Source organism: Urocitellus parryii, chromosome 2, assembly GCF_045843805.1.
Source record: "Urocitellus parryii isolate mUroPar1 chromosome 2, mUroPar1.hap1, whole genome shotgun sequence".
Classification (NCBI taxonomy): Eukaryota; Metazoa; Chordata; class Mammalia; order Rodentia; family Sciuridae; genus Urocitellus; species Urocitellus parryii.
Window position 1 is genome coordinate 218,997,602 of NC_135532.1, and position 27,132 is coordinate 219,024,733.

General features: G+C 50.9%; 1 protein-coding gene across 1 annotated transcript in view; it reads left to right on the plus strand.

Annotated features, from left to right (window-relative positions):
* Nucleotides 1-2,482: 2,482 nt before the first annotated feature.
* Sim2 (SIM bHLH transcription factor 2) overlaps nt 2,483-27,132 on the plus strand; it is a 46,899-nt gene continuing 22,249 nt past the window's right edge. The window contains exons 1-5 of the mRNA XM_077795395.1: nt 2,483-3,292; nt 12,096-12,178; nt 15,048-15,137; nt 22,912-23,020; nt 26,087-26,172. Coding sequence (XP_077651521.1) covers nt 3,118-3,292; nt 12,096-12,178; nt 15,048-15,137; nt 22,912-23,020; nt 26,087-26,172 — 543 coding nt within the window. The 5' untranslated portion in view covers nt 2,483-3,117. The remainder of the gene's footprint in view (nt 3,293-12,095; nt 12,179-15,047; nt 15,138-22,911; nt 23,021-26,086; nt 26,173-27,132) is intronic.

Genomic DNA, 27,132 nt, shown 5'->3' on the forward strand with positions numbered 1-27,132 from the left:
CCACTGGATGTTCCTAATTACTCCAATTAGCACTTGTTCACTGCTGTACCAAGTTTAAGCAAAGCTTCTAACTTCATACTTGTCTCACATCTAGGACTGTCTGGGTGTTGTCCTAATTGTTCTGATCTGAGGGCCCCAGGCTTTAACTCAGGTAGGGAGAGCCATGGGACGGCCCCAACCAGAGACTGGGATTTTTTCCTTTCACTATTCCACGTTACTATCACTATCCTTTCCGCTTGGGAAACCTCAAGAGTCTTGCCCAAGTACTTGTGGTACTTTCGATCATGCTGTCGGGGGACTCTAGGCCCATAGCCAGTTGTGTGTGTATGTGTGCCCTGAAAGAATGTTTGTGCCTGCTGGGCATCTGCTGAGGCCCACTTTGGGCCTGGAAGCATCCCACACCCTGATATCTTAGAGGCTTCTAATGCCCCATTTTGCTGTCACTCAAAGGAGGCGATTTGATCCTGTCTTGAAGGTGCCTAAACAGCGGCTGCCACTGTAAAAACCCGGTCTGGAGAGCTCAAGTGCGCTTTCGGTAAAATCTGGGAAATTTGGTTTGAGCAAAGTTTCCGTTCTTGTTACTAGTCGGGTTTCTCCCACTTCCACTTAGCCATGTTTCTGCCATCTAGGTAATCCCCTTCAAGCCCGGGAGGAATTCTCCCGAGTCCATAATTGAGGGTTGGAAATCGTGGGGGTGAGAGAAGCGTAAAATCCTCCTGAAGCCTGGGAAGTGCTAGAGTGCGCTTGGGAGGGAGGCCTGCAAGAAGCTCTGGCGGGACCGGTCCGCAGCCCTGCTCTTGGAGCCCCTTCTCTGCGAGGCCCCAGGCAGTCAACAGCGCCGCGCCGCGCGGGATTCTGGTCTCGGAAGTGGGCCGCGCACGCCTGTTTTGGGCACCTGCGGACCCGCGCCGCTGACGCTCGGCCCCAACTCTCCACTCGCACCGCTGAAAACTGGACAGCGTGCCTAGATCCGAAACCCCAAAGGAAAGTGCGGGTTCCACTGCGCTCCTGGCTCGTGCAGCTTCGCGGTTTCCCAGCACCATTCCTAAGAACATTGGCCACAGTGGGTTTAGCAGGACTGGGCAGGCTGATGCCCAGACCAGGTTTGTGCTATGAAGCCCAGGGAGGGAACCCACATCTCCTCCAACGCCTCCAAACTTCGGACCTTCAAAGGGGTCCGGGAAAAGGTCAGAGCGTCTACTGCAGGCACGGTAGCCGGAAGCTGGAGAGGAACGTGAGAGCGGCAGACTCCTCCCGGCCGGAGGTAGAGCGGCGGCACCTACCTATCCCCCTATCCCTGTCCCACCTCCTAACGGTGCCCACCCTGAGGTCGGGGGCCTCCCGGCCCCATAATTCTACCGCTTTTAGCACAGTGCCAAGAGCTCCCTCAGGGCCCAGACACCCAGTAGGAACTGCCCTCTGGCCTGTCCCTGACCCGGTGAAGCAGGGAAGCTGGCAACAGAACCGTCCTGGGGCGTTCAGACTCCAGGAAGGACCCGGGTTTCGGAGATGGCAGTGGCGGGGGGTGCGGAGGGCCCAGGAGCCGAAGGAGGAGTTGGAGAGGAGAGGCGGGATGTGACTCTTTAGGTCTAGTGTGGCCCTGCGGGAGAGCGTGTGTCCCCTGTGCCCGCGTCTTCAGCAGCGCCTCCCTTCTCCAACTGCCTTCTGCCGACCACCACGGGTCCCACGAACGTCCCCCCAGTGGCCCTAGCTCGGTGACACTCTCCATGAAACGTCCGCACAAAAGCGATTCCCCGAAATTTAGGCTGCCTTGGATCAGGCTGCGAGACTGCTCTGGGCTGCTGGAGGCAGGGCAGTTGGGCCCCGTTCCCGCGGGCGCCCCGGAGAGGCCTGGCAGCTGGGCTGGGCTCCCCGGACCCTTCCCTCCCTCTGGCTCGCGCGCCCCGGCGGTCTCCCGTTCCCATCAGAAAAGTGTCAATCTCCTTTCGCTCCGGAGTTTCCAGGAGAGAAAGGGCAGAAGAGTGACTTCGGAGCGTGTCGGGAGGGGAATCTTCCCTCTGGGCACCCCCTTTCCACACGCGGAACTGAGGAGGAGGGCGTGGGACCAGCGCGGACTTGGAGGCCTCGATCCTCCCCACAGGGCACTTGGCCGCCGGGTCGCGCCGCCTCCTCTTGGCCGCGCCCGCCGGTGACCAGCCGGGTAACCACAGAAGAGGCCTCGGCACCCCTCCCTCCTTGCTCCTTCGCCCCACCCCGCAGCCCATCCTAACGCCCACGTCCCGCGACTCGCTCTCCAGAGCCGGTCTCCGCGCCGCGCAGCGTTCACTCACCGCGATCTCCCCGAGCCCGGGAGCGCGCCCGTCTTTCTCGGGACAGTCCCTGGAGGTAGAGACGCGGAGGCGCGCCCGTGACTCCAGGGCCGCGGCGGGGTCGGAGGCGAGAATCGCCGCCCCCGCCCCCGCCGCGGTCCCTCCCCCTGCCTGCCCCCCCCCGTCCCGGCCCCGGCGGCCCAGTGCTCCGCCCGAAGGCGGGTCCGCCATAAACAAACGGTGCTCGGTCGCACGTGGACTGCGGAGCAGCTGCGCCTCCCAACAGATCGCGGACTCCGGCGCGGGGTCTTCAGGCACAGGGAGCAACCAGAGAGGGCAGGAGAGCGCGCCCAGGCCTGGGTCCGGCCCGGCCCTCTCGGTCTAGCTCCCCTCGGCTCGGGTCCGCTCCATGGCTCCGCAGCCGCCGCCGCCCCTGCCGCCCTCCAGATCGGAGGGGCCTCGCGGCAGCGAATGCCAACACCCGGTTAAGGACTAAACTGCACCACCGCCTCTTCGCTGGACCCTTAAACCCTAAGAAAAGCTGAGGCCGGGGAGACAGGAGGCTAGAAGAGTGAACAGGAAGCAGGGCTCGGGTCGCCGCGGAACAGTCCAGCTCCAGCCGCAGCCGGAGCGCGGGGCGGCGCAGCTGGTTTGCGCTGAGCTCTGGGCTGGCAACTGCGGAGAAGTTCCTCGGTGCCCAGGCAGGTCCCGCGCACCTGTCCGTGGCCGGCACCCGGGATTCACCTGGCCCCCGGGTCTCCTTTCCCGGTCCCAGCTGCCGCAGCCTGAGCGGGACTCCGCGGGCCTGGAGCGCGGCCAGGTCTAATATGCCCAGAGCCGAGGCGCGATGAAGGAGAAGTCCAAGAATGCGGCCAAAACCAGGAGGGAGAAGGAAAATGGCGAGTTTTATGAGCTGGCCAAGCTGCTCCCGCTGCCATCGGCTATCACTTCGCAGCTGGACAAAGCGTCCATCATACGACTCACCACGAGCTACCTGAAGATGCGCGCGGTCTTCCCTGAAGGTGAGGCCGCAGGTGGGCGGCCGGGAACTCCGGGGAGTTAGGCGGCCTTGGCCCTGGCAGGAGCCGGCCCAGAGGGGCCATCGAGGTCTCCCAGCCAGTACTCGGGTGTCTTGGGAGGGCCCAGCCGGGGACTTCAGCTGGGACGCAGACTCAGGGAGAGGGGCCAGGGCCACCACGGCCCAGGCGACCAAACCATCTCTTGGCTCAGGCAGCGGCAAACCAAGGATTGTTCCAGGGACCGGCGGTCCCCAGTTGGCTTTGGCATGCTGGTCCGTGCAGGTTTTACGCTCTCTCCCTTCCTTCTTCCCGCTCTGCTCCTCCTTTCCTTCCTCCCTCCTATCCTTTCTTTTCTTTCTTCTTTGTGAATCCATTTTAGTTTTGTTTTCTTTTCCTCTCTTCTTTCTCCTCCTCCTTTCCATTTAAAAAAAATTCTTCTTCGTCTTCTTTTTCTTCCGTCTCTTTCCTCTCCTTCTCTTTCTCCTTCTTCTCCTCTTCCTCCTCCTCCTCCTTCCCTTTCTCTTTCTCTCCCCCACCCCCTTCTGCTCTGGTTTGGTGTGGGTTTGTTTTCTTATTTTTTCTCTGTTCCTTTACTCCTTTCCTTCTTATTTACCTACCTCTTTTCCCTCCTTCCTTCCTTCTTTCTTCAGCTCCCGTTTCTTTTTCGGGCCTTCATCCCTCCTTCTCTTTCTGGAGAAGGGAGAGCAAGCAAGCAGGGTGCTCGGTGAGGCCACAGCCACCGAGCGCTCGTGGGAGTCAGTCCTGGGTGCTGCCCTCCCAGTCCTCTGGGGATCGGAGGTTCGGGTAGGAGAGATCGCGGGTTGGTGAGCTGAAACACCCGCGAAGAGAAAGGTAATTATTTCGAAAATGGCAGGCAGGGCAGAGCTTAGCAGTTCTTTTAGGATTGAAAATACACTACTGGCGGACTCACCATCAGGCAGAGATCGTAAGAAATGGTGGCCTGCTGGATGAGCTTTCCCAGCACGCACACGTCAGCCTCCGCCAGGGACTGTGGCCACCCTGCCAGACCTCCAAACAGCAGGTCCGGGATCTCACCCCCAAGGGACCCCGACACTGCCGGGAAGGGCACTGTTCAGGGTTCTGATGGGCGCCCCAGGATTTCCAGGCCCTGGAGCCACACCAGAGGACTTCGTGGTAAAGAGACCACTTCAGCTGCAGGGCACTGGAGGGTCGCTGCAGTACAGGCGACAGGTGTCCTTCGGCCACAGGGCGCCTCCATTAATATCATCCGCGGCCCGGCACTCGACCCGGTAAGCTTTTGCGCTCGGCGCCTCCAAACGTGGTATTTGCGATGGTTTCTGGGTCTGCAGCTGCGTTTTCCACGGTCTTCCTGGTGGAGCGCAGCGGGCCTTGTCGGCAATTGCGGCCTGCAGTCCTGCGGCTGTCCGGGTCCGGAGCAAGCGCCGGAGCAGCCTGGAGCCCCAGGGAGCTGAGCTGCCGGAAGCGGTGGCTGGGCCTCTCGGGAGCCTCCCAGCCTGGCCGCGCGGTCCGCGGTCGAAGGGCGCTTTCCTGCTGTGCGCGGAAGCGCTGAACCTGCTGGGCTGGGGCCTAGCGCACGTTCCTGCGTTTCCTAGTCCGATCCGCGGAGAACCTCTTCCCCAGCCCCTTCCTTTGCTGGGAGTTGTTCACCGCGGTGTTTCCTACTAGTCGGCCCAGCGATGAGTCCTTGGCTACAGAAGTAGAAATGATTCCTTTCCAGCTGAAGTTTCGGTGGACATTAGAAGCGAATTAGGTTTATAAGGGTCGAGTCTCCTTTCCACCCGGGAGTAGTGTTAGCTGGTTTGCTGGGATGCGTCTAATCCGCTTGCTACAAAGCAGACAGGGTAAAGGGCTTCTATCCTCTGTCCTCTCTCTTCCCACCTTTCTTTTGGGGCGGGGGAGAATAAATTATCTGAAGAGTTGTTTGTTGCCAAAGATTTCTAATAAACCAGAAGTTAGCTAATGAAAGCGGTCTGGGGAAAAGGGCTTATTTTAAGCTCTTCGTTGTTTTAGGGATTTCCAGGGAAGTTTGCTAAAATGTTGAAAAGTGGCAGATGTGCTGCCACAGCAGACATTTAAATATCTGTGGGGTGTATGTAACCAGGGAAGCACATCATCAGGCCTTTGGGTCCAGAATGACTGAAGACTTTGCCCCTTGTTGTGGGGTGGCGTGGTGTTGCTGGGGTTGATGCCTTGAGCAACTGCTGCCAGTGCTGTGCTCAGGAGCTGCCTACTCCAGGGGCCACCTGCATCTCCTGGGTTTTGATCCTGGAGGTTGGCTCTAGATTTTGTAGATGATCCTGTATCATAGTGCACAACTTGGGGAAGGGGGCAGTGGCCTAATCCCTTCCTACTACACTTCTTGAAGTCAGGAAGGGGAGCCATGCCGTCTCAAGCACTGTCCCACTGCTCATGTCTGGGACCTGAAGCTTTGGGCTGCAATGCCTACTCCCCTCAAGTCCAGTCCGGGCCTAAGGAGTTGGGAAGCTCAGGGCATAGGGCAAAGAGAAGTTGCGTTTAGGAAGAACTCTACCATGCAAAATAACTCCCTTGCCCTCAGCGGCTTTGAATCCGCTCCCCCCCACCACCACCTTCATTGATTTAACCTGGGTTCTTGAAGCACCAAGGTTGCCAGGGCCCTGCTGAGTTGCTGGGGTCAGGACAATGACCCCACGGAGGTCTTAGAGCCAGAGCAAGTCTGGATATCAACCAGAGCTCTGAGATGGCTTACAGCTATTGGCTGAAAATAAAAGATACAGAGTGGACCCATTTGCCTGAAGCAGGTGGGATCCCTGGGTAAAGAAAACCTTTGAGACCAATTTAGTACTTTGGGATGCAGAAAATGAATGGCACAGTCTTAAGGGCCGGTGGGATCATCAGGAACCCTTCATATCTGGGGAAATTGAGGCCAGAGAGGAAACTGGCCTCCCCAAAGGCCCTGCAGCAGGGGGGGAGTAGGACAGTAACTGCAATGGCAGCCGGTTGCTGTATATCCTCCTGCTCTGCACTGAAGAGGCCAACAGGAAGAGGAACTCAGAGGTCCCACACCAGGGCAGAGGGAGGCACCAGAAACCCAGGCAGACACCTGCTGGCAGGCCAATTCTCAGGCTTGGGGAAGTCTTTCAATTTTTACATTTGGGTCCCAGAAGGCTCTGTCATCCTGCCCTGGTAGGCCTCGGTGTCTTTGTAAAGCGGCCCATTACCGACTCCACACCCATATAGGTGCACAGTGGAACCTTGTCATAGGTGGCAGTCCACTCTGGTTACCAGTCGCTGTAGACTCCAGGTGTTTCCTGACCAGGCTAGGCTTAAATGGCAGTCGTGGAGGAAATCACTGCCCTGAGACTAAATATCTGCTGCTTTCTGGGTGGCTACCTTTTCTCCCCTTCAACATGGAACTAAGATGTGGGAGGTAGATAGGGTGGGCAAGGGCAGGAGAGAGCAAGGTCGGCTTTGGAATTCGGGCTGGAAACTGAACACTGGGTGAGTTTTAGCGAGTAGTTGGAAAGCAGATAAACCTAGGGTTGCAGCAGATATGGAGTGCAAAGGGTCGCCTGCGCCCCTCACAGTCTTGTGACCCTGGGTTCCGGAGAGGAGGCTTCTTGGAAACCGCAGATGTACCCAGGCAAGAGACCTGTGGGTGCTTCCTGGCCGTGACTGCACTGTGAACACATTCGCCAGGACGTAGGGTAGTTTCCGTGGGTCAGAGGGCCAACTTGGGCGATTCGATTTCCCTGGAGGAGTCCCGATTAGGACAAGGGAAGAGGAAAGGGTGGCATTTCCTCCCAGACCTTGCACACCCGACGGCTAGCTAGGACGAGGGACTAGCCTCCGGTCTGGCTCAGGAATGAAGTGGGAAGCTGAAGACCCAGAACCAGGGTGTGTGGAGGGGGGAAGGGATTAAGGCCTGAATTGTCCCGGTGACTGGGTTGAATTCAGTTGCAGGCAGCGTGCTAACCCCCCACCCGTACACCTGAGCTCCGCCGGGAGGAAGCCCACGGACTGTGGGATTATTTCCTTGGATTTAAACTATTTGATTCGGAGGGTTTGGTGAGGAAAAAGTCACCCTATGCCAACATGGCATTATAGATCTTCCTGTACCGCAGCCCGAAATCACGTAGGTCCTTTTTAATGGACTCGTTTTCGGAGTGACGAAGATTTCACAACCCTCCCTCCTCTCAGTTTGAAGCGGGCCAGGCCTAGGGCTCGGGAGGCAAAGCTCCCCGTCGGCAGGGCCGCGCGCGGCGCAGGCCCTGGAGAGAGTAACCGAGCGCGCGGGCTGCAGATCCAGCCCCTGCGCTCCAAAGCCCCGGACCCCGACCCCGACCCTGGAGCGCGGGGCGGCTCTGGGTGCGGCGCGCGGCTCGGTACCAGCGGCCGCTGAGACTCCATCTCGCACTTTCAGGACCTACGTATCCCGTCCTGGGGCGGCGGGGTCTTCGGGACACGCACAGCGCTCGTTCGCAGCTGGCCCGCCAGGCTGGAAGCCGTCTCCCCTCCTTTGCCCCGTCGGCCGCAAGGAGACTTTCTTGGGGAGCGTCTCTTACCCACCACCCCCTTCACACCCGATCCCTGGTTGATGTGAGCCGGGGTCGCTCGCCGGGCGAATTTTCCAGGGACCCCGAAGAGAACAGAAAGATTCCAGGACTGAGAACTCCTTCCTGTGCGCTGGAGAAGCCCGCGACCCCTGATAATGTACACGGATCGCGGTGTCCAGAGAGGTGCAAACTCTGGGTTCTACTGGATCAGCAAGGCTGTACCCAGCCCCAAACTCCTCCCAGCACAAACTGACGAGACCCCTTAGCCCTGGAAGGGAGCTACCAGAGCCCGCCGCTGCGCAGGGACTTCGGTTGGAAACGCTGTTGGGGTGACCGGCTGAGACTTGGCCTCCGCAGCCTGTGCTTGGATGGAGGAGCAAGAGGATCAAGCCGTTTCTTACTCCCGCCCCCACACACCCTACTAGACTTTGGAGTGGTTTGCTATGAGAATGTGTGACCTTGCATCCTCAGATCTGGCCCTCCAAGGGCAAGAGGTCGCTGCTCCCCCAGAGACACACCCTCACACCCCTCCCCCCAGGGAAGTGGTAATTGGAGGAGGGGAGGCTGAGGCAGCAAAGGAGTGGGCTAGACAAAGGCGATGGCAGTAGCCACAAACAGTGAGGCCTCGCTCTAGCCAGGCTCAGTGAATCCCCAAACAATGCTATTTTAGAGGCAAGAAATAAAGGTTAGAGGTCGGGGCTTTGACTGGAGATCAGACCCTGCGGCCTGGCCAAGTTGGCTTCTTAAACCACAGAAGGCGAGTCCCAGGAGGTGAGACGCTGGGACTTCCTCAACTGTCCTAGATTTTTATACCCTTATCCAATGTTCCTGTGGAGGTTGGAGGCAGGGACAGCCGCCTCCCTGTTCTTAGCCCCATTCAATTTTCACAGGAGTCCTGGGGAAGTCTTCCTGTCACTGCTTTTTTAGATATCCAAGGTTGTCCCGTAGGGAGGTGAGAGAATGGTGGTCTGACTCTAGTGTTCTTACCTAAATCCAGGCCCTAACTCTCTGCATCCAGACCCACAGGCATCCTTCTGGCTAGTCCAGAGGAAGGAGGATGTCCTCTCATCTGAGCAAAGCAGATGAAAACCTCACAGCGGGAAAGCAATCTCCCTTTCTCTCCAAATCATATTCTTTTTGTAGCCCCATGTTTATGGTCTGTGACCTGCATCCAGAGATACCCCCAGAGCCTGACTGAAGCCCCACAGGACAGTTGCTCATAAGCTGTTTGCTGACTAATCAGAGAAGAGGAACCATATTTAGGTAGCTTCTGTAGACAGCAAGTCTGTGGGGGTTAAACCAGAGGACAGGCAGCAGGTGGAAACAGACCCTGTACCCATAAACCCCGGGAGCAAGCAGGAAAGGAGGTACCTAAAGGCTAACTGGCAGAAGTGGGGCATGTGGGCTTGATTCCCTTTTGCCCTGACCTAGCAGCCCCAGTTTCTCCCTGTGGGCTCCCTATAGCCTGGCCATCCTTAAATGCCAGTGGCCAGAGGTCCCCAGCTTGTCCTGTGGAGGCAGGCAGGATTGGGGAAATCCAACCTGGGGGCTGAGAAACAACAGGTCTCAGCTCTGAAAGCAGTCCATACTACCAATAGCTCACCAACTTCTAACCCTGAAGGAGCTTAGCCCAGACTTCAACTCTACCCCACCCCCACTTTTCAAATAAATAAACCAATCCCTTTCCTGGGTCCAGGTAAGGGCCACATTCCTAAAGCTTCACTTTTTCAGGAGTGTATATGGCTTTCTATTACCAAGAGGATGCTTTTTATTACAAACCTTACTTTATTCAGTCTCTGCTTCAGCCCAAAGTATATTTTTATGGGCTGAGGGAAAAAAGAACTCACCACAGCGGTTCCTAATGGAAGAGCTGGCAGAGCCACTGCCTTAGAGTGAGGTGGTCCCTAGGTGAGGAGTGCTTGGGGGAACCATTTGGTGATGCCTAGCTATCTCCAGCCAGGATCCTAAAGGGCAGTCGAAATCTCCATCAGCACAATAGAGGCATGGGAACTTGCAGAAAAATTATAGTGATATAGGAGAATAAGATCTCTCAGATATCTGAATATTTGAATAATGTGAAAAATCTATAACTAGTAAGCACATGCTTCATGGAGAGCCAGAACCTTCAGCAGGCTTTGAAACATTTGTGCCAGTGGAGCCAGGTCTGGAGGCCATTCCCACAGACCAAAAGTTTACTCCAAGTCTTTGGACCACTGACCCTGCAAGAAGCGAAAGGCCAGGAGGCCCTGCTCACCTTGGGCACTGTGTTGGGGCCAAGGCTGCTTCAGCTCCAGGGACCGGGACGGACTCTGAGCCAGGGGAGAGGAGGACAGTTACAAGGCACATTTGTTCGTTTTTTGGAAATCGGATTTCCTAGGTTCTTATTAAATTCTTTCTTCATCCACGTCCCACTGGTTTTAAATCTTGGTTCTTTCTATTGCCCCTACCAGGCTTCCTGTCTGGTGTGGGGCAGGAAAAGCCTGAGAGTGAGGGCAAGTGGTGTCCTGGTAGGATCAGGATGCTTGGGGTGGGAGCAGTCTCCTGGGGTTAGAGAGCTACCTACGCTCACCCAGTGGTGGCTTAGGGGCCAAGAATAAAAAGCTGCCAGCGTGTTATATTTGGGGAGGGGGAATGTCAGGATAAGTGGAAGTTGACCACTTCCTTATTAGACCCGGATAAACTCTGATTCTTAAGAGTCCAGGAGGAGAAATGAAAGGTCATCCCTTTTCTAGTTGCCGAACTGTTTCCAAGAAGGATCTACAAAGCCACAGTCCTGCGTTTTCAGCCTCCTGGGTGGAGGCCTCCAGAAGCCAAGATGCCCTGGACTCCCACAGGGTCAGAGAGGACACCCACGGTGCCAGGGCAGCGACTCTCCGGGAATTCATGCCAGGCTCCCGGTTTAGAGAGGACTTGCCGCCTAGGGAACCACACTGGATTCACCGCAGCTGACCAGGTTTTCAGCCCAGCGCTTCTCGCCTAGTTCAGCCGACTCCTGACCTAGAGTCCCGCACTCAAGGGCGCGATCTGGGTCCGGCCCACGGTTTCCGGGAGGACGTGTAAACCCTGAAGGGGTCGGATCCGAAATGGGAGCTCCCGGAGTAGGGAGAAAGCTCCAGGGCGTATTCTCTAAGAGGGAGGTTAAGGAGGCTAGGGCGCAAGTGGAGATGGCGGTCACCGGCCTCTGTCTCCTGGTGCGGAGGCCGAGGGTCCCCATAACGGAAGGATTCTGGGGTAATTTAAAGGTTCTTCTATCCCTCCTTACGCCGCCTCCTCGGGAGCTTTCTGGCTTCGTCTGGAGTTGGTAGAGGCAAGCCTGGAGTCTCCCAGTCACAGCGGCTGGCCCGAGCGCGCAGGGAAAGAGGACTCGGATGCGCAGGGCCCCCATTCCCCTGACGCATTTTCTGCACCACTGGTGGCCGTCGGGGAGGTGGTGGGGAAGAGCAGGAGGTTCTGGGGATGAGGCGGTTAAAAAGCACAGGGACTGGGGGGCTCCGGATTGTGCGAGAACCGCCCCCTCTCCTTTACCTTCGAGCCTACCCTGGGCTCTCCCGGCTCTGGGTCCGACCCGCGCCCGCCGCTGGCGGATATGGAGCGTGTTCCCCGGAAACCCCCAGGTAAACCTTCCTGGGCACGAAGCTCTGAGTTTGGAAGGGGGACAGCTCTTCCGGGAAGCCAGTGAGAGCCGAGAAGACTGTGGGATAACGTGGAGGGGAGGGAACTTTTCTTTTTCTTTTCTTTTCTTTTTTTTTTTTTTAATGTGGGAAAAGCTGCCCCTGGACGGCGGGGCCTTTCCATCTGAGGCTCTCTGTCTTTGGGAAAAAGCAGAATTGCGGGCGACACCTGGGAAGGGAGGAAGAGAAGGTCCTTAGGGGAATATTTACAGGTCAAATCGATATCCCCGTTCGGCTACGAGGATGGCCAATTTCAAAGCAGATTAGATTACTTTGTGGCATTTCAAATAAAACGGCAATTTCAGAGCCTTGAGCACGTGGGCGACCCGCGGGAGCCGTCCGCCTGCTTGGCTCAGTGAGCGCAGGGGCACTCTGCTGGAGCCCTCGAAGGGAATTCCTCCTCAGGTCTTTTTCTTTTAAACCAAGGACAAAGGGGCGGCTGCGAGGGCACAAGCTGCAGCATGCTGGGCAGAGGAGAAGCAGGGGCACGCTCCAACCTCGTGGAGCTCAGGGAGCGCAGGCTCTGAGCGCTCTGCGTGGCGCCACCGCCTCTTGCTGAACGCGGCCGTTTACTGGTTGTTTCATTTCCTTGTCCAGGTTTAGGAGATGCATGGGGACAGCCGAGTCGCACCGGGCCCCTGGACAGTGTCGCCAAGGAGCTGGGATCGCACTTGCTGCAGGTAGAACCACCGCGCCGGGGGAGGAGCGCCGCCACCGCCAGTCGCCCGGGCAGATACCCGGGCGGGGGCTCCCTTCCGACCCTGCCACCCGAGTCTCGAGGTGCGCGGCACAAATCCACAGGCCGCCCCCAAGCTGAAGAAGTCCCAGGGGCGGGGGTGGCTCCCGCCCGGGAGGGTCAAAATCCAAGCGTGGATGCTTAGCTTGTCGGGTACAGCCTCAGCCCCAGCCCCAGCCTGCATCCCTCTCCCTCCCAGCGCCCCAGGAATTTCTAGCTCACCCAGACCTAGGCGGAAAGGCGCCCCTGAACGTGGTTAAATCGTTTCAACCTTACTTCGGTTCGTCCCAGACACCGGGCCAGGCTCTGGAGCCAGAGAAGCACCGATCAGGAAGCATTGAGCCACAATGTGGCAGCGTTTAGCAAGTGTGTGTGTGTGTGTGTGTGTGTGTGTGTGTGTGTGTGCGCGCGCGCGCGCGCTCGCAGGAATGCGTAAATGAAAGGACAGCATCAATAATGAAGCAGCAACAGTTGGCACTTATGCAGAGTTTATTACAGACCAGGTTTCTTTTCAAAAGGTTACTTTAGCATCTGGTATCACCACCCATCTTGGACGCTTGGTTTGGGGTCAGGCGTTTTGCGCTTCCAGTCCCCGGCCTTATGGTCCCAGACTGCTACGCTGCCAGGACCTCAGCTTTCTATCCCTGCAGTATAGAAGCGCTGATAGGCACCCCGGCGGTGAATTTGGGATGGGTAACCTGGGCACCAGCGTCCACTTCCAAGTCAGCATCTGGCGCTAGCAGAGGACAGCAATTTCCTTTACAGAGCCTCATCAGCGGCCTGATTCATTCACCACCACCACCCCCGCCCCCCATAGAAGAATGCTTACCCAGACCTATTTTGCATTTCCTCTATTTTGTATTTCCATTAAAAGTGGAGGAGGGGAGGGTAGGATGTTGGCTGCAGGGCGTTGTGACTTAGATCTGCAAGTCGGCCACTGAGATCTGCATTTTGAAAAACCAGATCTTTTCAAAACTTTTGCCCCAAATGCCTGGGAATGATTTGTTTCTGAAAATACATGTGCTAGGGAGAAGGGAATGGGGGAATATTTGAAACCCGGAACTTTCACAACTAGAGAGAACTGCGGTGGCATAGCAGCCGGCCAGGTAACGCTCTCTGGGAGCCTGGCCCACACGCCCTCTCGCCCGCTGCCCGCCCTTCCAGCTTTGCGCTGGATGTTTTCCGTGTTTCATACTGTCCACATTATAAGTGACACTAATATCAGGGACAACTAAGTGCTTGCAGGGGAACTTCAGAGAAAGTCTGGTGGGCAAAGTCAACACTTCCAGAGGTCTTACATTTAATTAATTCCTGAGTAGTGTGTGGATGGCTGTCTTAGCAGTTATTATACATGTAAGTGAATTAGGTAATTGAAGCTAGGAAAGCACACTCCATGTTTTCCATTAAGAATATTATTTTTTAAGCTACTGCTGGCAACTTTTAGAATTTAATTATGATAATTTCTTCACTTTTATTTGTTTTCCTAGATGTTGCAAGAGATCTGTTTTGTTAAATGTATCTCTAATGGTTTTAGAGTTTAGCAACTATGCAAAATACACCAAAGTGTCTGTAACTTTAGAAATTGCTTTATAGTTTATATTTCTGAAATGTCCCAGATTCTGTTAGGAAAATGTGTTGTAGCTGAGTTAGAAACCTGAAAGTAAGACATAATCAAGTTGCTGGTCTCAACCTAGCACAGGGAAAGGTAGTGATAATTTAGTTAGCAAAGAATTTTTGCAGCAAACGGTATTTGAGACAGCAGAATATAAGGATATCTTTCAAGTTTCATTCCTGCTACATTCTTTATAGCCCACCTCCAAGGGGGGGGGAGAAAACCCAAAGGTAATCTGGTTTCAATTACATGCTGTAAAAATAGAATTTGTGGCCAGAAATTAATTTGGAATATTTTTTTATGGGAGTTGCACTGCGGATTGTATGGGTCTTTCACAAACTTTATTGCTTTTCTTTGGTTCTGGATCTAAAATATGAATGAGTAAATAAAGTACAGTTTCCTTTTTCAAAAATTTAGTCTTTGACACAGAAAAATAATCATTACTTTTTATTTGTCTTAATTATCTCTTATAGTTTTATCTTAGAGGGCTTAGGTAAAAATCAGAATTTCATTTGGGTAGTTTTAATTTTTTTGGAAGATACTTTTTCTCCTTGAATTTGGCAAAAGTTATTCAATCTCTTACAAAGTTGAAATAGTTAATTCTATAGACTTTGTCTGGTAAAATAATCGGGTATTTTATTTTCTGGGGAGCGGCAGTGGTCGGAATTTATTATTCAAATGGTACTTATGGGTAACTAGAATATTGTGGCAAATAAAGAGTATGTCCTAGTGGTATAAATGACTGCCAATTATGACTTAAATGGTCTATATAGTAGTGGATGTTCCCCTAAGTACCATAGAACTCCGGATTTGTGCTAAGTGCTAAAATAACTCCAAACAATAAAGCTACTACATTTAAACTGAGCATGATAGGAATTCTCAAATGTTTCACATGATTTTTGTGATGTGGATGTAAGGTTGTTTTTAAAGTGCTTTAAAAGCATTTCAGAGCCTGGCTTGGGAAATAAACCTTGAGTGTTGTCACCTGTGGTCCTCATGGCCCTGGCTTCTTTTTTGAATTTAACAAATATGCGTTGATTTTTTTCCCCCCAGTTCTGGGCTCATGGATGCTGGTGAACACTTCACCACTGAGCTTTATGCCTTCCTCCCACTTCACCTCCAGCCCAGTGACAGCAAAATTTCTAGATTTAATGCTGGTGTAGAACTAACATCTCTTACCCTGATACGTTTTCTCTTTCAGACTTTGGATGGATTTGTTTTTGTGGTAGCATCTGATGGCAAAATCATGTATATATCCGAGACGGCTTCTGTACATTTAGGTTTGTCCCAGGTAGGTATGGCCGACCTAATTTTATGTACAATCAAAATATTCGATTAAATGGTAGCAGATTGTGACAGCTTTGCCTAGCCTGAAAATGAGTCTGCATTTGTGTATGAACATTATTCATAACTGCAAAATACCCCCACCCCCACCCAGTGCTGGGGATCGAACAAGCTCTACCACTGAGCTCTACCCCCAACCCCAAATTTCTCTTAATTGGATGCCCATGCAGTTTTCTTCTTCTTCTTCTTCCTCCTCCTCCTCTTCTTCTTCTTCTTCTTTGCATTTTTACCTTTTTCCTTTCTTTTTCCTTTGGGGCTTGTGACCAGTATGTCTTCACCGTGGCCAGCCCTGTTCTGAGTCTGTCCTATGTATGCCCTGCCCTATCTGCTCAACTAGTGATGTTAGTTGGCACAGAAAAGAGCTTCCCCAGGGGACCTCCAGTCAGTCCACACATGCTGAGCTGCACATGGTATTGTGCATTGCTGTGAGGTGAGAGGAAGCTGCTGTAGAACATGGATTTTATGCGGCATGTGCTTTGGGGAGACAGAAAGGGAAGGGGTAGATTTATGAGTGTTCACATGGAATTCAAGGTCATTTTTCCTGAGTTTTTCCAGTTCAGTGGTTGTTTCAGTAAAGCATTTTATATGCTTGTGATAGAAACTCATAAAATTCAGTTTACTACTGTTTTGCACTGCAAGGTCCTGGTTTCTTTAGAACATTTAAATATTACCCATTTTTCTGGAAAAGTGAAACCATCTTCTGAAAAAGGGGTTCCTCCCTTAGAAGGAAGAGATGACCTCAGCTTGTGGACCCCCAGCCAGATGAGGGTTGGGTGGAGGGTCCGGCTGCTGTCTGGGCCTGTGGATGGCCCGGACAGGGAGAAGCAGACTGGGTTTCCCTTTCACATCTCTGATTTAACAAGCGTGGAGCAGAGAGATAAAAGTCACATTTTTTTATACATGCCAGGACTAAACGTTCCTTTATATTGTGAGCTCTCAGCGTGACTTTTCATCACAAGTGAGGACATACTACAATGAATGACAGAGACAGAACAAGGGCTCCCGAAAGGCGTGTGAGTGACCTGTTCTGTCCATCCGCCTCCCACAGTTAAGCCCAAATGGAACATGCCTATTAATGTTACTTGAGTTTTTCTCATTGAAAAACAAAATTACCAAATTTGGGAACCTGAGTTTGGTGTATTCCTTTTCTTTTTCTGCCAGTACATTAAAAAAAAAACAAAAAAAAAACTTGTCATTATTTTACAGCCATCTCTTCCAATGTATGCACATCCTTCTCCACATCCGAATGGGCTTATGTGTTTCCTATGCAAAGTCTGTTAAAGGAAATTGCATATTAAAATTGTTTAGAAGGTTGTTTCTTACTCTCTCTTCTCTTATGGGACCTGCTATCCCAAATAGTTTATCAAAGCTTGATTCTTTTTTTTAATGTTTATTTTTTAGTTATAGGTGGCACAGTATTTTTATTTTATTTTTACGTGGTGCTGAGGATTGAACCCAGTGCCTCACATATACTAGGCAAGCATACAACCCCAACCTCCAAAGCTTGACTCTTGCATCTATGTGAACCGAGGGATAAATATGTGTACAGACTGAGAAATGTTTTGAGAAGATTAGATTTACTATTTCTATGGGATTGGAGGTTGTAGCAGCTTAGTGGTAGAGAATGTGCTTAGCTGAATAAGTTCTGCCCACCCCTCAACCCCAATCCTCCACAAATAAATGGAAAGGAAAGAAAAAAGAAATTTATTACTTTACAGTTTTTAGAATTAATCAGAATTATTTACTTGCACCTAGACTGGTTTCTACTTCTGACCTAATCTGTGGATTATTTACCTTTTAAAATTATAATTTACTTTTGATAGTCTTACAATATTGTCACAAATAAGATAAAACATTTCATATACTTTTAAGATGATTTGTCAAAAAATTTTTGATCAGGGGCTCACACTGGCATTAAAGTGTTTTTGTAGCTGCAGACGGAGGCTAACACAACCTCATCGAGGAATCAGAAAAAAAACAGTTGCCCTGCATGATCAACTTGACTTATTTTTTTTACAATTGTCTTCTCTACAGGGAACAAAGAAGCTAAAGGAATCTACAACTTTCTTAGAAAATGGTAGTACTGGCTCTTCCCCCCTTTTAAAACAAGGATACAAAGTTGTATTTCTGCATATGATCACAGAAATCAATTTGACCACTATTTTTTCAGTATTAAATTTATATCTGAGAACCCTAGTAGTCAAAACAAAATGGGAAACAAATTCAACTATCCAGGAATTTAATGTCCTGGGGTTATATTTTAAGTAATATGGTAATGCCTGCTCTGTCTCTCTTTCAGATCATATTGGGAAACAGATCAGAATAACTATTTTGTGTGATTTGTGAAGTATAGGGAGCTATACAAAAGCCAGACAGCCTCACTTTCATTAAACACAGTTTGCAACTAGAGTCCTTTGGTGGGCATCTCGGTCACTTGGAATATGTGGGCACATCTTTAGGTACTGAGCACAACTTAAGCAATCTGTCACTCAGGCAGCTCAGCCTACCAGCCTACCTTGCACTCCACACAGACTCTTTTTATGTGGGAAAAAGATTCTGTTGATTATGAACACAATAATTAAGAATGACCAACACATTGGAAAGGTAATGACTAAGCCTTCTGTCAAGATTAACTCCACATGAGGAAATGGAGGCAGCATAAAAGTATGATGTTTCCTTTTCATCATATGCAAAAATACAACTTTGTATCGTTGTTTTAAAAGGGAAGAAAGTCCAGGTATGACCATTTTCTAAGCAAATTGTAGAGATTCCTTTAGTTTCTTTGTTGCCTATGAAAGGACAATTGTAAAAAAGATAAGTCAAGTTGATCATGTAGGGCAACTGATTTTTTTCTGATTTCTCGGTGGAGTTGTGTTAGCCTCCGTCTGCAGCTACAAAAACACTTTAATGCCAGTGTGAGCCCCTGGTCAGTGGCTGGGGAGTGTTCCACAGTGAACTGTTTAAATAAGCAACAACAAACTTTTCTCTTAGATCTGCCTTCTGTTCATGATTAACTCCACAGAAGGAAATCTAGGTAGAATTGCAATGTGTATTTTTTTCTGTCTTCTTTACTTAAACAGTAAAATAAAGTATTGAATAGGATGTCAAATACCCAACTACTCTTTTAAAAAATGTTTTGCACCCTTTAGGTTATTTTCATTATTAGCAAAGAATTGGACAAAGATAACAAACCAAAAACCTTAATAAAATAGGCTTACGGACTGGGGATAGAACTCAGTAGTAGAGTTCTTGCCTACCGTGCGCCAGGCCCTGGGTTCAATCCCCAGCTTGTACACAAAAATATTAGTAAAATTTTACCCAGTAGACAGAGTAATGCTTTAAAAGGTTTTCTGGTGAATAGCAATTGTAATAATAGCTTATATTTACATGGTGCTCGTCTGTGTTCCTAGAACTTTCAATTACTCTCCGTGACATTATCTCATTAAGTGAGGTTCATGTTAAGTCAAGGTTACACTCCTTGGTAGAGGGTCACAGGAACATACCTTCCCCCATCAGTTCTGCCATAATCGTGTGAAAATTCACAGCAGAAGGGAATTGTTCTGTTTTGTCCTGCTTTTGATCTGTACTATCTAAATACCTGAATTATACATTTGAGGATGTAAAAATGATTCTTTATATTCTTCAAACCCAAAGCCTTTTTTTTTTCTCCTTTTAAATGCTGGAGATGGAACCAGAGTCTCTTCCATACTAGGCAAGTGCTCTACCACTAAGCTATACCCCCAGACCATGTTTATTTTATTTTGAGGCAAGTCTTGCTTAGTTGCTCAGTCTGCCCTCGAACTTACCTCATTCTCTCAAGTAGCTGGGATTGTAGGCATATGCCGCTGCACCAGGCTTAAAAAGGATTCATTAAACTTTTTTAATACCAGTATTGGAATTTTAAAAAAATCTACGTCTTATAACAGAGTGTATTTTTAAAAAAAATCTTAAGCTAGTAAACAAGAGGTCATTGTTGTTAAACTGTGGTATTAAAAACGGCAGAGATAAGCAGAAAGTACAGTTAGTTTGTCCACCTAGTCCAGAGGCCGAGCATTAGAAAACAGATGCATCCAACCTGGGGATTCTGTCAGGTTTGCAGGCACAAAAACATACAGACATATTTTAATATGTTGGAAAAAGTAGTGCCGGGAAGCACTCTTATCCATAACATTCACTGAATATTTGCCAACGGATTTGATTCCTTTTTTGTTCTTATTATTGTAATTATTTTACTTATATTTAAGCAAAAACAATCCCTGTATAGCTGCTATATATAGTTTTAAATATCCTTGTGGTTCAGATTTCCTTACCAAAGTTCCATGTTATATAACATTGAGGTTACTAGTATACATTTTCATATAAAATAGCTGTTTATGAGACACATAAAGAAAAATGTAATATTTGAGATTGATACCAGAAACACAATCATACAAACAGCAACCGTGTAGGTTAGAGGCACAAGACCAAATTCTTTCACTTTTGAAATAAAGAGAAAGGACGATGTTTTATGTTTGTTGACATAACTTGAACCCTGAAACCCAAACCATCTTATTTTTAAATGCTCAATTTACCATACTCAGCAAAACACCCAAAACAGAGTAATGTGCATTTCCCCAGTGCCGAGTGACTCTGCCCTTCCCCACAGAATATACCCTTTTAGTGTTGTATTTATCATAGGCAGTTTTCTTGGCAGGAGGAAAAGCTATTCAGCAAAACATAAAAAAGCTCTTAGTAGAAAAGTCATTCATTTTGTAGTTAGCAGGGTTCTACAAATAATAAGGGATCACATCGAAGTTCTGTTTTAATAAGTCTGATGTACGAGTCCAGGGAGTTTTATGGCAACAACTCTCTCTCCTTCTCTGGACAGACAGACAGACAGACAGACAGACACACACACACACACACACACAAACACACACACACACATTTTTTTTTTTTTTTCCTGCAAGGTAGTCACATTTCTTCCGGCATTGAAAAGCATGAATAGATAAATAAATACAGGAAACACATGTCAACCATAATTTTGAGTTAAGGTCAGCACTGTTTTATCATTCCAGAATTTGTTCTGTAAAAACATTTCCTTTATTTGAAGGCTGTTTTACTTCCTAGACAGTCTTAGTGTTTTCCTGTCCATTTTATAATGGACCCAAGAACTCAGAAAATCAAGCCCTCCTTCCCTGCCTCTTGACCCTCCTGGTTCTCCAATCTCTGATGAGAACAGGAACTTTGGAAATAGATGAAAAGATTTGGGGATTAAAACACAAATCCCACCCCTAATCAGTAGAGATACAAGTTTTCCTGCAAGTCCCTGAAGGTGTTTCTCAACAGAGACGTTAGTAAAGTACTATTTTTTTAAATTTTTGTTGTAAATGGATAGAATATCTTTATGTATTTACTTCTATGTGGTGCTGAGGATCGATCCCAGGGCCTCACACTTGCTAGGCATGTGCTCTGCCACTGAGCTACAACCCAGCCCTGCAAAGTACTATTTTTTCTCTCAAAAAGAATTTCAGGAAAACCAGAATGATCATTTTTTTTCCCTTAAAACATGGATAAGGGTATCCATTACAGGCCAATACTAAAACATTATTATTATTATAATTATTTTAAAATAAGCTGGACCTCAATGGCACAGTGCTTGTCTAGCATGCTTGAGGTCCTGGGTTCAGCCTCCAGCCCCCAGAATAAATATATAAATAAACACATTTATAATAAGCCATTGAAATAATGATTTTAAAAACCCAGCTCCTTTAGTGTTTAGCTCGAAACTCCCCATTTTGATAGCACTCTGTAATGTGCCCCATAGCTGCCGTCAGGATAAAGGAGACTGCTCTGTCTCATGTGGCTGGCTTAAATGTTGCTGGTTTATTTAAAACTTTTTAAGGGGTAACAGGAATGACTTGAAAGAAGAAGGTTCCTCTCTCTCTCTCTCTCTCTCTCTCTCTCTCTCTCTTTTCCCAACAAAGTGACGTAAACGTTTTTCACATGGGCCAATCTCCATTGAGGTCGATCGCAGAGGCCCAGATTCGGGAGGTGGCTGTGAGGAGGTGACAGGGGGATGTCTGTAACAGGATTCTCTCTGTGCTCTGCTTGCCTCATATTCGAAGGAGATGCTCCAGGAACAATGCCGAGAGTGGAGCCATGCAGGCCTTCTGAGGGGATGAAATTACTTAGCAGACCAGAAACAATCTCTTCTGAATAAAGAAGGCAGTTTGCCACATCTTGACAGATTAGGAGAATTGGCTGGGAGGGTGGGATACATTACTTCACCTCTCCAGGGCCCTTTGGTTCCAAGTGAAGAGCTGAGGCAGAGGCTCCCGGGAGAACTTCTCACTGAGCCACTTGGCTGGCCTTATGCTGCTGTGGGACATGGCACATGGCACCTGCAGGGCTGCCCCTCTGTAGATGGCCCTCTGACGGACAGCAGGTAGTCTCCAAATGTGCCTGGCCAGACACAGGACGGCCACAGCCTCCTTGTGCTCCCTAGGGTCACCCCTCCCTTGGGCAGGGCTGTGAAGGTTCTTCCGACCCACTCAAGCTCCTTTGCCTCCCAAGGGCACTATTTCAGCTGGGCTTTGGGGTTCCCACTGGCTGCGTTGAAATTACCGTCATTCTTCCTGATGCTCCTCCAAACAATACTGGGATACACTGACAACTGTCCTTATCTGTCACTCCCAACTCTACTACTAGGAGCCTTGAAAACAGGACTGCGCCCCAGAGCTCAGAAGGCTGCCCTGGTGGCTGTTTCTGGAACTTTCTGTGCCTTTGCCCATCTGTGAAGGGGTACAGGTCTCCAGGACTCAATAGCATATCACTGAGTGGCATCCGTGCTTGGGAGAACATTCTAAAGGTGCTCGCAGCCAGGAACTGGACCCCCAGGGCCCTCTGTGCAAATATCCCAGTAGCAGGGTTTTTCTGGAACCACCCATTCCTGCAGAGCCAGGTCCAGGCCGACACAGACGTGGCTGGAGGGCTGCCGTGGGGCCCCCCTGTGGGGCGTGTCTGGAAGGAGGCGTTACCCTGGTGTTGAGGTAGCAACCCCAGGAAATAACCACCACGTCATGTGGCTGGCTGGAGTGGCCCCAATCCCTCCTGCAGGTCACACACAGAGACACAGCCGCACCCTTGGGCCAGAGCTGTAGAATTTGCACAGTCATCTTGGACCAGGAAGGCCAGAGACACATTTCTGGCAATGTGAGAGAGGCCTGGCAGTGCCTGAGGCACACGGTTCAGAGCTGCTGAAGAAAGGGGCTTTGTCAGAGTAGAGCCTCCCGTGGTCCCTTGGTCAGCTCTGAGAGGTGGAGTGGACGCGGCTCTGGGAGGGAGCCCAGTAGGGCCGTAGTGGCTGTCTCAGGCAGGCAGCATGTGAGTGGGGGTGCAGGACAGAGCCCAGAGAGTTGGAGTCCATTTTGAGCTGTCTCTGTCTGAAGGACGCTGCCCAGGCCCCTCCAAGGCCCCTCCAAGGCCCCTCCAGGGTGTTCCTTCCTGCTCGGGCCTCCCGGGCTCTGAGCTCAGGCCCGGCCCTCTGGCTTCTCAGGCATGGAAGGCAGTTCAGAGCTGGGCTGTGGGGAGGCAAAGGTGCCACGTTTGACGCAGGTGTGGGTGGTGGGCAGACTCCAGTCCTGACCCCAGCAGGGTGTGAGCATGTGGCACACCCTGCACTTTCCCCTGGTGCCAACCCTGGAGAGATGGTGACATTTCTGTCCCTCCCACCCCTGCAGGTGGAGCTCACGGGCAACAGTATTTATGAGTACATCCATCCATCCGACCACGACGAGATGACAGCTGTCCTCACCGCCCACCCGCCTCTTCACCATCACCTGCTCCAAGGTAGTTCCTCCAGGTGAAAGTAAACAAGGCCACGTTCTTAACTCTGACCCAGGGCTTGGCTTACCACACCTGCCAAGGTCTAGGGGTTACCAGGGCAACACTTGGCCCCATCAAGTGGGAGGTGCATTTTGGCCTCTGTCTTTTAAACCAGATTATTTAAACCAGCCCCTATTACTGCCAAAGACTATTCAGTGCTGCTGGGGTCGAAGGTGCTCGTGATTTAGAATTGCAGGTTGCAGCCTCACGGGTCTAGACCTGGGCTGCAGCTTCTGAGGATACAGCCCAGGGGGCTGTGAAACTGCCTGGGGGAAACTACACCTGAAATTCCCCTGGGGGACAGCCGTTCCTTTGCTAGGACCACAGACTGTAAACCATCCTGAGAGCAGGAGGACAGTGGCTTTGCTATTTTCATGTTACCTTGTAGCCATGGTGGACATTTCAACATATCATTTATGCTCGTGGCTACTGCAAAATTCTGGAAGTCATGAGACCCACCACTGAACCTTGTTATGTAATGTAGTGATAAAATAGCACACTTACATCCATGTTCAGGGTGTGCCACTATGTGTTTAAATACTGGGATAACTACTTTCCTACATAGTTGGTTTGTTTTGTAACTATATGCATTTTATTTTATGCATTTAAAAGTGTTACTCTGAGCAGGGGTCTGAGTTTTGTTTTTTTTTTTTTTTTTTTGCCATAGCACAAATCAGTTAAGAAGCCCTGGGCATCAAAAAATTATAACAAATGCTGGGAAGACACAGAAGTTTTCCCGGGACCCTGGCCTCTTAACTTCGTGGACAGCTCAAAGAGGCCAGCAGGCTAATGGGTCTCACTTATGCCTCAGACTATAGTACCCAATGGGGCCCCAATTCCCCAGTGGAACAAAATGCAAATAAAAGACTTCAAAGTGGTGAGGACATTTAGCCATGGAGGAGAAATATGGCTTTCATTCTTATTGCTCCCTCCTGGGGAAGATTACCCTCAGGCTCGGAGGAGGGACCACAGAAGCGCATGCTCAGTTGTCCAGCAGCAGTTGATCTCTCTGTTCCTTTCCAAGGAGAGAGTCTGGTGTGCCAGCTTCTGAGACAAGACGGGCCCCGACTCTAACTACAGCCTGTGATAGTTGTTGGGATGGGATGGCGTCTAAATCAACATGAAAAAATGATGCCGAGAGTCATTCCCAACAACAGTGACTAATTCTTCCACTGTGGCGTGTTTTCAAAGCTGGACACAGACAGCAGGAGTCCTAGAGAATTCCTCAGAACACCATGTTGTGGCTTAAAACACGGCACAGGGTTCCCCCTGCCTGGCAGTGAGTGGCCTTGTGCTACTGCCCTGGGTTTCATGTTCCCCTTCCTGTGTTTTAGCCTCTGGAAGAGTGTTGAAGGAATGGAAGTAAGTGCAGCTGGGGGGACAGTGAGGCCCGTCTACTCCCGTTTCTGTGGGGTTCCAGGCTGAGGTGGAGGGCGGGCCTAGAGGAGAGGCAACAAGCTGGGGGCCTAGGGTCCCGTGCTGACTCCCTGCAGCGCCAGCCCAGGGGTGCACACGGTGCTCTTCTCACTCACAGATTTTCTGCCTGGATGGAACCCCATTGTTTTATGGTGAAATGTGTGAGAGGTGCGCCCTCCCCCCAGATGAGTAGGACCAGGTGGTTCTTTTGAGACGTGAGCTTCCACACCTCAGTGACATCTGTCTGGTTCAGACAGGAGGACTGTGGGTAAAGCACATAGCCTGTCCAGCTGGGGGAACCAAGGAGGCCTCTGAGTCGATTCCCAGACTTCCATGAGGCAGTGCCCTCAGGGACACTGGAGGACCTTGCTCCACTCCAGCCTTTTATTTATTTATTTATTTATTTTTTGGTACTGGAGATTGAACTCAGGGGCACTCGACCACTGAGCCACATCTCAGCCCCATTTTGTATTTTATTTAGAGACAGGGTCTCACTGAGTTGCTTAATGTATCACAGTGGCTGAGGCTGGCTTTGAACTCACAATTCTCCTGCCTCAGCCTCCAAAACCGCTGGGATTACAGGTATGCGCCTCCATGCCCGGCCCAATCCTTTTTTAATGATAAATTTATCACCAGGCACAATGGTGCATGCCTGTAATCTCAGCCTCTCAGGAGGCTGAGGCAGGAGGATCACAAGTTTAAGGGCAGCCTCAGCAACTTAGGGAAACCCTGTTTCAAAATGGAAAAGGGTTAGCAATGTAGCACAGTGCTAGAGACTGGCCTAGCATGTGTGAGGGCCTTGTATTTATTTACAAAATAAATAAATAGCTAAACTTATTAACGTCCAACAAATGTCTATTTAGAGTGGAGTGACAGCCCCTCACTGGGAGGTGTGGCCTTTCTCTATTGCTGTCTCCGAGGGCTGGTGTCCTTTAAAGCGGAGGAGGACTCCTGTATGTTTGCAAGAGTGAGAACAGAGATCTATGCACAGGGCCTTTCAAAGAAAGGAAAGGAAGGTCTGGCTTAGCTAAGCTGTGAGGGGTTCCCTGGGGAGGTGGAGACAAAGCTGCTCCTTCCAGGGCCAGAAATGAGGGCTAAAGCTTTGCTCTGGCCACCGTGGTTTTCGGCACCCAGCGCCCACAGTGCAGCTGGCAGGAGGTATGCGTGGCCGCCCCTCTGCCAGGGAAAGAGCCTGCGCTGTGACTGACACTTAGCATCTGCTACCTGAGGGGAGTCAGACTCTTCTGGGCCTTCATGGTATCTCAGGCACCCACCCCAAGACTGCTAGGAAGTTCTCCCGATGCCAAGCCACTCTGTGGCCTCTAGGAGGTGACGGTGGCCGGTGGAGCTCTGCCAGGCCCAGCCCTTGACTCCAGGCTGGCCTCCAGGCTGTGGCTGAGATTTGAGCTGCTCTCTTTTGGGGCCTGTGGAAGCCACACCAGGACAGGGCCAGTCTCTCCCCTCCTCACCCAGACCTTAGCAAGGTCTCAGGGTCAGGGTCGGGGCACAGAGGAGCAGGCCTCTGACTGTGGCCCTGGGAATTTCATGATGCTGTGTGGGGCAGATGGGAAGCAGGTGGGACCGTGGCCCATGGAACCTCGCTCCTGCTTTCAGAGTACGAGATAGAGAGGTCCTTCTTCCTCCGAATGAAGTGCGTCCTGGCAAAAAGAAACGCGGGCCTGACGTGCAGTGGATACAAGGTATGAAGGGCCCTGGGGGGACGGAGAGCTGGCCGTGCTCTGCACTGGGTACTTGGTATTCCGCCTCATACTCAAGGATGTCTGCAGAAGGGAAGCCTCGGAACCGAACGTGTCATCCCCACCAGGGCAGAAGTCTCCAGTGACTGGCTCATGGCTGCTTCTGGGGCCCACGTAAGGGACGTAAGGGCTGGTGCTTTAGAGGGATAGTCCAGCCTGGCTGGCTTTCGTCCCATGAGACCAGAAGTGGCTGTGGCTCAGGTTAGACTTTTGCCCTGGTGCCCACAAGTTCCACTTTGCATGCTGGACAGTCCCACAGTAGCAGCTGCCCCTGTTGAGGATCCACATTTGTTGAGGATTCCTGGGCAAGGTCCCAGGCCATAGTGAGTACTCAGAGCACAGAGATGTCACTCTTACCCTGGAATGTTCCATCATCCAGGGCTGGTGATCATGAGCTTGACAGTGATAACAGGGTCCATTCTTAGGTGCCAAGTAGGGCTTTGCTCTGAGGTACCACGTCTGGTGAATTCAGTCACCCCAGCCCTTGGACAGGAGGGTGGCTGTCCTCCTCGTGTACTCAAGGAAGGGAGCAGAGAGGGAGAGGGATGGTGAGCCTTGTGGAGCCGGGACCTCCATGCCCAGCCCCTGCTCCTCCTTGGCCTCATCCGTCTTCCAGACAGGTCGCTTGTTCTGGCTAATTCCAGCGCCTAGGAGCAGGTGACCTGCAGGGCTGGCTGGCAGTGTCGTTTCACAATGTCAGAGGTAGCTGAGGTGGGTTAAGGAAGTCTGCTGTGCCCAGGAGCCTGTTACCCTCGGTCCTCTCTCTGAGCTCCCCACTGCCTCCAGGATCGTCTCTGCTGTCCTCCCTGAGAGGTCACAGCCATCAGTCACTCTGCAGTTGGAGACAGCTAGGAAGCTTTTCTAAAAACATTTGTTCCTTTGAAGAGGAGGGAGGAGGGTGGG